Source organism: Mesoplodon densirostris, chromosome 9, assembly GCF_025265405.1.
Source record: "Mesoplodon densirostris isolate mMesDen1 chromosome 9, mMesDen1 primary haplotype, whole genome shotgun sequence".
Taxonomy (NCBI): Eukaryota; Metazoa; Chordata; class Mammalia; order Artiodactyla; family Ziphiidae; genus Mesoplodon; species Mesoplodon densirostris.
Genome location: NC_082669.1, coordinates 103,056,274 through 103,068,561, shown reverse-complemented (window position 1 = coordinate 103,068,561; position 12,288 = coordinate 103,056,274). Strand labels below are relative to the sequence as shown.

The 12,288-nt window shown below is 38.2% G+C and overlaps 1 protein-coding gene across 2 annotated transcripts in view; it reads left to right on the top strand.

Moving 5' to 3' along the window:
• TPK1 (thiamin pyrophosphokinase 1) overlaps positions 1 to 12,288 on the top strand; it is a 350,278-nt gene that overhangs the window by 245,039 nt on the left and 92,951 nt on the right. For both annotated transcript variants that reach the window (XM_060108529.1, XM_060108530.1), the window contains exon 8: positions 3,355 to 3,466. In XM_060108529.1, coding sequence (XP_059964512.1) covers positions 3,355 to 3,466 — 112 coding nt within the window. The remainder of the gene's footprint in view (positions 1 to 3,354; positions 3,467 to 12,288) is intronic.

Here is a 12,288-nt window from a genome sequence, read left to right as displayed (position 1 = left end):
TCTCTCATGAGCTCCTTTGATGAGAAAAGAGGCTTTGTTGCTGCTTTCCAAAGTTGTTAAAGTCTGTTACGTTTGGCATCTCTGGATGATAATTTGTATTGTATTTAGCATCTGTATCTTCAGAGAGAATTATTTCTATAATGGAAGGTAGTAGGGAGAAATAAAACTCAAAATTCATGTGGCAAGCTATCAATGTAAATCACCTTAGGGAAAAGATTCTAAAGAAAGAAATAAAGGTGGCTCATATCTTAAAAAAAAAAAAAAAACCCTTTTTTTTAGGGGAAGAAAAGCAGAACAAGGTTGTAAAGGCTGCTGAGAAATGGCTGCACGTTTCTCCATGTGTGGTACCCCTCATCTGCTGGCCTAGGTTTTAAACCCACCAGCACCTTGCTGTTAGTCCCACTGAAGGGATGAGAAAGTGAAAGGTCATTGAGAGACTTTTAAAAAATAACAATACTCTTTATGCTTAGAGCAGTTTTACAGAAAATTTAGCAGATGAGCTGGAGGGTTCCGATATACCCCCTCTCCTGCTGGCCGTTTCCCCTATTATCTTGCATTAGTGTGGTACCTTTATTACAAACGGTGAACCAATATTGATACATTATTAAGGAAAGTCCCTAATTTACGTTAGAGTTCACTCCTGGTGTGGTACGTCTGTGGTTTTGACAGATGCATCATGTCACGTGTTCACCATCACGGTGTCACACAGAATAGCTCTACTGCCCTAAAAACCTCCTGTGTTCCACCCATTCCCCACCCCACTCCGATGCCTCCAGTGATCCCCCTCGTGGCTTTTGCGGTGGGCCCTCGGCCCGCGAGCCTCTTTGCCCTCCCGTCGTGAGTTGGCTGTTGTTCATCCTTCAGTTCCCACACAAGCATCATTCCTCAGGGCGCCCCTTGCTTGCACGCTGCCCTCCACTCCCCACACCGGATCGGATCTCTGATCTGTCATCTTTGCTCCTTCCCTGTGTGCTGCCTTCCATGCAGTGGTCACAGGTTTCATGTATACAGTTGGGTGAATAACTTGTCTGTGACCCTGGCTTGGAGGTTCATGAATGAGTAATAGGGCAGGATGAAGAACAGAGCTATTTCAGATCGCATTCCTCAGGCCCGCTGCTGGCGCTTAGGTGTGTTACCCACATAACCAATAACTCAGGACAGGGGCAATTTTAAAACCCCCCTTTAAAAATATCTGCAACTTTCAGCTCTATTTCCTGATTCCCATATGATGTAAAATGATGAGAAAATAAAGACCACTGCACTTTCTTCTACTCTTTTCCTTACTTGTGCCTTCTGACAATTATAGCGTTACTTTTACACTGAAATATGTAGAAATTTTCTGTAATTATAATATGGTTTATATGCCTTTGCTCTAAGTTACACTAAAAGAAAAACACCAAAGATCATTATCCAAGAATGAGTTAAGTTTTTATTTCGCTCCTGAGTTTTCCCCATGGCTGTCCCCCAATTATTCCTCTTTCTTGAATTACTGTTTTTAGTAATTAGTAATTACTAATAATTACTGAATTATTAGAATATTTTCTCTATTTTTTTCCTTCAGAAGAGTCTAAGAATTTCTAAATCTTGTATCACTTCATATCTAAAGTATGTATTTGTTATTTTATTTTTATGAGATTTCAGTGTTGGGTCAGTAGTACTCGTTAGTTCATAGCACATTATCATCTCTGGTCCAGGCAAGAATCCTCATTGGTTGATTGATCCATTGCTTCCCTTTTGTCCCTATATCATTTCCCATTACGCAAACATGTTAGTGTGTGTGTATATATGAATATATATTTTTAATTTTGTTAGTAGAAAAAGTGCCTTATTGTGTTTGCATTTATTTTAATCTACATAGATAGGTTCTGTCATTTATCATGATTCTGTTTCCTACTATGTGTTATGTTTTCACAAGACACTGTGTTTTCTATCCATCCACATTCCTCTGTGTGCATCTAATCCATTGCTTGGTGTATATCTACAAGTGTTGTCTACCTTTCTTCCCATGATGGACACCAAGTTCAAATGTATTTTAAGTTTTCTTTAAAAATCTTCTTTGTGTTTGAATGTATTTAAGCCCTTCTAATTGAATTCGTGCCCTCTGATTGAATGTTCAAATGGAAATATAGGTATATGAATTGTACAGGCAGTAAATGTCTGAATGAACTTGTGTTAAACACAAGGATTCATATGTATAATAATCTAGAGAATTGTTTTCCTAATAAAAGCAATCTTTTGACAAAAGACAAATCCTGCTTGCATGTTGAGACCTGCATACAGTAGAGTAAGTTCTCAGAAACTTACAATATACAGCACAAAAGGCATAGTTGCAGTAAAAGTAAAATGACTGTACAAGGAGACCTAGATACCTTAGTTTGGTAATATGTCATATATTAAATATACTTTAAAGCAATATTTTATTAAAATGAAGAATATCTTTTGGAGCTTATTCCTTCAGAGTTATTTTAATTATGAAAAATACCTTTTTTACTCTATTATTGAATGCATGCATGTCTTGACATTTTCCCATAAGAACTTGAGGTACCTTTCTACAAAGACTGTATACCCTGAGGATAATGAATAGGGTAGGAATGGAAAAGCATTACTTTGTAGGAGAGGCATTTCCAAGTATTTTATTTAAAAGCAAAGCCTGTGGCCTTGATTGAGCATTACATTTAACTTTAACCTTCTTGTAAACTGAAAATTTGAAAACATGGTAGTTTATATCAGTTTTCATAATCAGAATAGAAGAAGCATACTCATTTCTCAGGGCAGATACTCTATTTCCTGGTAGAGGTATGCCCCACTGAGCATCTCCTAGAGCAGCTGTGGGTATAGGAAAGAGGCTAACCATTAGTAGGGTTTACACTGAATTCTCAAGGTTAGAAGCGCAGTTCTCAGATAAAAAGCAGAGATTTTACTGAGGAAGCAATGTTGTATTTACACTCAAGCAAGTGTTTGATTAAGACCCTAGAAGTCTGTATCACTTAGTGCTATATCTTTAGCACATGGAATCTTGGAAGTGGCAGATATAGGTAAGAATTCTGATTCTACCCCTTGTTACCTGTGTGGTCCTGGACACATTTAATCTCTGCAAACTTCAATTTTCTGATATATAAAGGTAATAATTAACAATAAACTACCTTGTAAAACTGTTGCTAGGATGATTAAGTCAGGTGAAAGTTCCTAGGATAATTCAGTATGTACCTCATAAGTATGTTGTTAGGATTAAGTGTGATAAACCACGTGAAGTTCCTAGGATGGTACCTGGTGCGTATGACCAGGTCTTCAGTGAGCATTAATGGGCCTTCCTTTCCCTTCCCCGTCTTAACAAACTTTCCTTCTCTACCGCAGGGAAAGCACACATTGCATGTAGATACCGGAATGGAAGGTGATTGGTGTGGCCTTATTCCTGTTGGACAGCCATGCCATCGGGTTACGACAACAGGCCTAAAGTGGAACGTCAGTAAGTAAAACCCTTGCACAAAGGGAGGTTTTCTTTCTTTCTTTTTTAAAAAAATTTCTCTTGATAAATAATTAGAAGTGGAATTGCTAGGTCATATGGGAACTCTATGTTTAACCTTTCAAGGAACTGCCAGACTATTTTCCAAAGCAGCTGTACCAATTTTATCTTCCTACCAGTGATGTATGAAGGTTCCAGTTTCTCCATATCCTCACCAACACTTGTTGTTGTTATTATTCCCATCCTAGTGAGTATGAAGTGTTATCTCATTGTGGTTTTTATCTGCTTTTTCCTGATGACTAATGATGTTGAACGTATTTTCATGTGCTTATGGGCCATTCGTATATTTTCTTTGGATAATGTCTATTTAGATCTTTTGCATATATTTTAATTGGGTTATCTTTTTTTTTATGTTGAGATGTAAGATTCCCTTATGTATTCTGGATAAAAGTCCTTTATCAGATAGATGATTTGAAAATATTTTCTCAGAGTCTTTGGCATATCTTTTTATTTTCTGAAATTTAATTAACTAAGTGCATTAAGTTAATCTAATTTAAATTTGATGAAGTCTCATTTTTTCTTTTATGGATCATACTTCTGGTGTCGTGTCTAAGCACTCTTTACCCAGCCTTCTTCGCGATTCTGTACGCCTGAAACCTACTTTACTTTTCCAGAGAAGTAGCTATTCTTACTAAAATAGAGTTATTTTTATAATCAGACACCTGAGATTTTATAAGATTAACTGTCCTTACTAAATTTTAAAATGTTCTTCAGTACTTATGAACTGTATTCAGTACTGTACCTCGGTACTAGTTGTACTAAAACTGTCTGGTTTGAAAAGAACAAAAAAATGAGGTGGAACCGTTCATGAAATAAATTTCAAAAGAAACCATCAGGCATTATGAAACGAATCATCCCTAGTCTCTAAGAATAACAGTAATTTAATCAAAGGGCTTTGACTGAATGTCAAAGGGATTATTTCATGATTGACCAATACCTCTAAGGTTATAAAAAGTAAAATACGGAACCATGTCATTCTTTTATAACATGTAGAACTTTGAGGTTCCTACAAGGAAATAAATATTTCAAGAAATAAATACATTGAAGATTAAAAGATATTTTAAAAGGCCTTTCTATGAGCCGTTGCTGAAACAATTAGGGAAAAAACTAGAGATATTTTGAAGCAAATGTCTGGCAAGGTCATCAGAATTTGAAAGGACGGTGAGAACAGATCTCCTCCAGTGCTAAGAAATCTGTGTGACAGGCTTTGAAGCGGTTAGCTGAAACTGACATGAGCTCCCATCAGAAGGTTTATTTGAAAACATTTCCAGCCTAAAACAATTGTTTTACTGTCTGGAGCTCCCATTCTCTCCAAGGATCCAGGCTAGACAGTGGTGAGCTTCCTCCTGGATCTGGTAGTGACCTCACTTTCCAGGGCCGACGCCAAGACACGCTGGGCACTGTGCAAAGTGAACAGGAGAGTTGACCGTATAGCTTCCATTATCTTACAGGAACAGGCAAGAGTTGGAGGATACAAGAGATTCTTCTGTGCTCTTTAGAACATCCTCAGAGCCCCTGTGTTCCACACCAAAATGCACATCCTAATTCTTTTTTTCCCCTAATTTAAACTTACAAAAATGTTTTATACAATCTTTAAAGGTTATGCTCCATTTACAGTTATTACAAAACGTTAGCTATATTCCCGGTGTTGTGCAGTGCATGCCTATTGTACACCCAGTAGTTTGCACCTCCCACTCCCCTCCCCCTGTATTGCCCACCCTCCACCCGTAACCACTAGTTTGCTCTCTATATCTGCAAGTCTGCTTCTTTTTTGTTATATTGACTAGTTGGTTGTATTTTTTAACTCCACATATAAGTGATATCATACAGTATCTGAATAATAAAATTTAGTCCAGGAAGGGGCCTTGGGCATGATGTGGAGCTTTTTTTTTTTTTTTTTTTTCGTTACGCGGGCCTCTCACTGTTGTGGCCTCTCCCGTTGCGGAGCACAGGCTCAGGTCGCGCAGGCTCAGCGGCCGTGGCTCACGGGCCTAACTGCTCTGCGGCATGTGGAAGGGGCACGAACCCATGTCCCCTGCATCGGCAGGCGGACTCTCAACCACTGCGCCACCAGGGAAGCCCCATGACAGAGCTTTTAATCTTCTTGTCTGTGATAATGTTTCAGTCCTGCCGAAATGCTCTACACTATTACTTACCTATATATTTACAGATGGCTTCAACTTTTGAAATAGATACTTTTTTCTCTACAACTCTGTGAAAATAAGAAATAGGAACTTCACAGGGTATGAAAAGCAACAGAGTTGAGACGCAAGTGTTTCATCAGTGGTATGTGGTAAAAGTGCTAATGAATGGGGTCTTCTGATAGGTAATATTGCCTCATTAAAAAGCCATAAAAATAACTGAAATGACACCATGTTGGCTTGGAGAGACGTGGATAGATCTTTTTCACAGAGAGCGTCCTGCTTTACTCAGTGTCATTGTGAAAGCAGAGCTCGATGTCAGTTTGTCCGTCACCCCTACAAAGTGGCAGGACAGGGCTGGACCCAGAGGAGGAGAAAGGAGATACAGAAACTTAGTCAGGAGTTGCTCACATCCTGGGTCAAGGAGAATAAGCAAGCCCTCATAAGGAAATGCATCAAAATCTTCCTCAGGTGGTCTGGAGGCTGGCATTCTCCCTGTCTGTACCCACACTTAAATATGATGCCACTTTCGGATATGAATCAGAAAGTAGTCTGATTCACCTGTTTCAATTTGTGGTATCTCCCATCATGGTCTGTGTTTAACACAAGTGCCTGTGGGGGTACCACCCTCCAGAAGTGTATCTTTACTAATTTTGTCGGAACTACCGCTGTTATAATACTTCAATTCATAGCAATATACTGTGAACAGTCTGTGGGGTGTGTCTGGCACTAGAGTTTCTCTAGGCCATGTACACATGGGACTAAAACAGCTGCATCATAGGCAGTGGCATCCTCATCTTTACTAGACCTGTCGTATAGCTCTGAGAGTGGAAATGCCAGTGTACACTTGGCTCAGGAGTACACAGGAGTTCCCATGCTTCACGTCCTTACCCTGTTCTTGGTATTGTCCGATTTAATCATTTTTGCCAGTCTGCTGAGTGCCAATGATATTTCATTGTGGTCTCTGATTGCTGGTGAGTGAACGCATCTTTTTGTAGTTATTAGCCATGTGGGTTTCCTCTTCTGTGAATTGCTACTTTCTTCTACCCTTTTAGCCCTTGGACTATTTGTTTCTTTCTTGCTAATTCTTAGAAGCTCTTCAGACCCTAATGACCTTCCTCCTGGCTATACATTGCCTTTGCCATTTGTTTATGCCATTTTTGTACACAGAGAGGTTATTAAGTTAAAGGTACTCAAATTTATCAGTCTTTTTCTTTCAGATTTGTAATTTCTGTGTCATAAATCATGTTTTTATTCCCTGTGGTTGTAAAGATGTTCTCACAGTTTAGTTTTGAGGGGGACTTTTCTTAGGTTTCTCCTTTCACCTGAAATTGATTTTTGTGTATGATATGAGTTAGGGCTCTAATTTTTTTCCTTACTGATAACCAACTGCCCTAGCATCATTTATCATCCTTTTTCCAGTGATTTGTGATATACCATAAGTTTTCATATTCATGGGTATGTTTCTTTGATCTCTAGTCTCTTCCTTTGACTTACATTCTTCTTCCTGTACTGATACCACACTGCCTTAATTAACATAGCTTTATAATAAATATTGAAATGTTTTGAGTCTACCAACCTTGTTCTTCGAAATTTTCGTGGCTATTCCTAGCTTTTTTCTCTTCTTTGTAAGCTTTAGCATTAGCGTGACAAGTGTCACACACACAATTCCATCGTAATTTTTATTGGGATTATACTTAATTTACAGATTATTTTGGGGAGACCAGAACAATTGGGGAAGAGAATTCCTGCATGAAACTGAGTCTTCCCATCCATAAACATAACGTATCTCTCCGTGTAATTAGAACTTTTTAATTGCTTTTGATAATTAAAAACTTTTGTCTAAAAGATTCTGTACTTATATAAGATTTGTCTGTAGAAACCTTGTATTTTACACTGCTGTTGGAACTACACCTTTAAAAATTACAGGACTTCCATGGTGGTCCAGTGGTTAAGACTTTGTGCTTCCAATGCAGGGGACGTGGGTTCAATCCCTGGTCGGGGAACTAATAACATTCTGCGTGGTGTGGCCAAAAAATAAATAAAAATGATATTTTCTGAGTTCATTGGTGCTATATACACATACAATTGACTTTAGTATATTGTATTAATATATTGCTGAATACTTCCGTTGTTTCTAAAAAAGGGACTTGGGTTTTCTATAGAGCCACAGTGTTGTTAGTAATCAAGTTTTCTTTCTTCTTCATCTGTAACAAGTAGGATTGTGTTCAGTTAGGAGTAACTGAAATAGCAGCTTTAAAAACTGCCCCCCTTTCCCCCTTCATGTGACAAAGTATAGAGTTAAGTAGTTACAGGGCAAGGTTTCTATGGTTTCCTCAGCCTTTGCCTCAAAACATAAGATGTCTCCGTTGCAACTCCAGCCACTGTGTTCCCCGTTCAGCATCAGGTGGGAAAACACGGAAGAGAGAAAGTAGGACAGCATGTATTGCAGGAAAACAAGGCATCAGGGATTCCCAGCATTTCCAGAAATCCTTCCTGCATCCAATCTGTTGCCTCAGTGGCTAGAACTATCAAATACCACCTAGCAGCAAAGGAGTCTGGGACATGACATTTTTTAATCTGAGGACATAGTCACCCCAAATAAAACCGAGGTCCTGTCAGTGAGGAAAGAAAGAATGAGTAGGAGTCTACTCTTCTATCAAACAAATGCCTTTTCTTTGTCTGCCATCTTGATGAGCAGTTTAGCCACATATATAATAAAAACTTATTTTAACTTTCTTCCAGCCAGTACTCTTCTGGATTTCTGTTGTTGCTGTCGATGAATCCACAATCAGACTTTTTTTTTTTTTGCGGTACGCGGGCCTCTCACTGTTCTGGCCTCTCCCATTGCGGAGCACAGGCTCCGGACACGCAGGCTCAGCAGCCATGGCTCATGGGCCCAGCCGCTCCGTGGCATGTGGGATCTTCCCGGACTGGGGCACGGACCCGTGTCCCCTGCATTGGCAGGTGGACTCTCAACCACTGCGCCACCAGGGAAGCCCCAGACTAATTCTTATTTGTTTATAATCTGTCTTTAACTCTATCTACTCTTTAGACCTTATGTTTTTCTTTGATGTTCTACAGATTTACTACAGTATGTTTAAGTGTAACTTCTCTCTTGTTCTAGTTGGTTTTCCTTAGCCCTAATAATTGGTGTTCATTGATTCTGAAAGTTTTTCAGATATCCCCGTTTTTCAGATAAGGGCGTGGTAGTTCAAAGCCCTAGTTAGTGATTTGCCCAAATTCATATCATTAAGGGATTGATACACTCAAAATTTGAATTCAGCTCTTCAATGCTATTTTTCCTGTTTCTAACTAGTAAATGAAAGACCTTCCATATAAAATAAGTTGATGTTTTTAAAAAATCACTAAAATGAATTTGGGATAAAGAGAAAAATACAAGAGGGAGTTAACTGTAGACAGGGGAAAGAAAGCAAAGGAGATAGGAAAGAGGACAATAATGGTAGGAAATTAAAAGTAATTTGGAAGAAAAATAAAAATCCTGAGGGACAGAACTTTTAACTTCTCTACACTTTTGCCTAAGAAAAATATTAAATGGTGTTGCGCTCCATTTGCCCAGGCCTCTGCTTTATGACACTCACATTGAGTTTGAAATTATGCATTCATTGTTCTTCATTGTTCCTTTTTTTGTGTTTTTTCAAAGAAGTATAGATATAAATGACAGAGTGAAATAATTTTGTAGCATTGACTGAAAGAGACTCAAATCTAGCCCAAGTGAAAGAATTTTGAAAGAAAAAAAATTCTGAGAAACAGTTTGAAAAGATTTTTCATCTCTGTGGGAATGCTTTGTAATAAGTGTGTACAGGTATCAAGGTTTTCTGCAGGAGTTCTCTGTGAGTTTTTTTTTTCTATCTATCTATCTATCTATCTATCTGTTTGTTTATTTATTTATACATCTTTATTGCAGTATAATTGCTTTACAATGGTGTGTTAGTTTCTGCTGTATAACAAAGTGAATCAGCTATACATATACATATGTCCCCATATCCCCTCCCTCTTGCGTCTCCCTCCCACCCTCCCTATCCCACCCCTCTAGGTGGTCACAAAGCACCGAGCTGATCTCCCTGTGCTATGCAGCTGCTTCCCACTAGCTATTTTAAGTTTGGTAGTGTATATATGCCCATGCCACTCTCTCACTTTGTCACAGCTTACCCTTCCCCCTCCCCGTGTCCTCAAGTCCATTCTCTACGTCTGTGTCTTTATTCCTGTCCTGCCCCTAGGTTCTTCTGAACCTTTTTTTTTTTTCTTAGATTCCATGTATATGTGTTAGCATATGGTATTTGTTTTTCTCTTTCTGACTTACTTCACTCTGTATGACAGTCTCTAGGTCCATCCACCACTGTGAGGATTTTTAAGTGCCAGCCTAACAAGGGAACAGTTCAAGCATCTATTAAAAAACAACAACAACAACAACAACTACAGTTGCTATTAATGCAGTTTCAGTGAGAAACTCTTAATTCTCACTCCATTATGCCTCACAAGGTGATTCTAGTCAGTTGTCATGGTTCAACAATAGCTATACACACTTAAGGTATAGCCTTTGTGAGCTCATGCCACTAATGTGTGAGATGTTTCATGTTTCTAAATGTCGCTATTATTATTTTAATTATTGCTTTTCTAGTCCAGTGCTTGAAAAAAAAAACATTCTGAAACTGTGATGTCAACATTTCCTCTTTGATTCAAGGACAATATCTTTTGTTTCTTCATTCTTTTGATAATCGGTGACCCACTTTGAGTTGAAGAGTTTGTTACAATTTTTACACAAAACACATGCTTCAAGAATCAAAGTTGATGATAATAAGGATGGCTTTTAAAAAATTATTATTATTTTTTTGACCCCAAGGAAGATGTTAGCTAAAGTTTCGCTCCCCAAGACCACTTTCTCAAGTTTACATTTTGGTAAAATGACTGTATTTCATCATAGCCAAGATTTCATCAGTTGTAAGATGCATTATTATTATTTTATGTACACTGAGAAAAAAATGCTACTATGGGCCTCCCTGGTGGCGCAAGTGGTTGAGAGTCCGCCTGCCGATGCAGGGGATACGGGTTCGTGCCCCGGTCTGGGAGGATCCCATATGCCGCGGAGCGGCTGGGCCCGTGAGCCATGGCCGCTGAGCCTGCGCGTCCGGAGCCTGCGCGTCCGGAGCCTGTGCTCCGCAACGGGGGAGGCCACAACAGTGAGAGGCCCGCATACCGCAAAAAAAAAAAAATAAAATAAAATAAAAAAAAATGCTACTAATTATAATTGCAGAGATGTGGGGAAAATATATGTTAAAACTGATTAAATATGGTAGATCAAATAGAATAGAAATTTACAAATCAAACTATATGCATAGACATACCACTCTTAAACCTGTTGTGAAAAATTGCAAAAGCCTTTGAAATGGGCAAAAAGATACCTGTGTATCTTTCAGTGGATTGTTTGGCCTGGTCTAGAGGCCCTTGAAAGGTTATATGATTCTATAGGATACCTAGCTTTTCATCGTCTTTGATTATTTTGCAATGTTGTGGAATTAGAAGTTAACTGATAAAGGGCAGATCATACTGTATATGATTCCTGTTCATATAAGTCAGTGAACTTTTGCTCTGTGAAAACTCCATGGATTATCACCCTATATAAATGGCCAATTTTCTATCTATTAGCAAATCCATTTCAGCATTCCTTGTTGTCTAAATAGGTCTGTCCTTTGTAGTCTCCTTTGGACCAGTTTTTTACATCATAATAGTTTTCTCATTAATTAATGACTTAATTGAAATCTTTGATGTGTTCATTTTTTATTTGTTTGAGTCATTATTTTACCCTTTAAAAATTAAAAAAAAATTGTAATCACCTATGATATTTAAAGGATCACAAGCTGTTGCAGTCCTTAAAAAAAAAAAGTGTAAAGTGTTATTGCAAAATACCACTTCCGGTTGTATGCAGTAGGTCAGAGGGAGCTCTGGGACAAAGGTCTAATGATGTCACTTCCATATTTGTATCCCAGAAAAGGTCTCGCAAAGGGCTGTGCTTGAACTGTGCACTCTGTATCTATAAAGGATCATGGCCATGACTGAACCTTTTAAGCAAAAGAAATCAGACCAATACGCTCTTCTAGAAGGCAAAAGTTGATTCCAGTACTAGAAAACTAAGCTGGAAGGAAATGACATTTTTTAAGCAGTGTTATTGAAATATAATTCACGTATTATAAAATTGTTCTGTTCTTGATCACAGAAAGAAAGCATCCAGTGTTTTTCCCGTGAACTATGATGTTAGCTGTTGGTTTTTCATAGATGTCCTTGATCAGATTGAGGAAATTCTATTCTATTCCTAGTTTGTTGAGTGGTTTTACCATGGAAGGGTTTTGGACTTTGCTCTTTTTTTTTTTTTTTTTTTTGGTCTATTGAGATGATCATGTGATTAAAAAAAAATCCTGTTGATATAATAATATATTACATTAATTGAATTTCCGATATTAAATCAAACTTAAATCCCTCGGATAAGTTCCACTTGGTCATGATGTATAATCCTTTCTCTGTATTGCTGGATTCAGTTTCCTAGTATATTTTTGAGGATTTTTGCATCCACATTCCTAAGATACATTGTTTTGCAGAGGTTTTTTC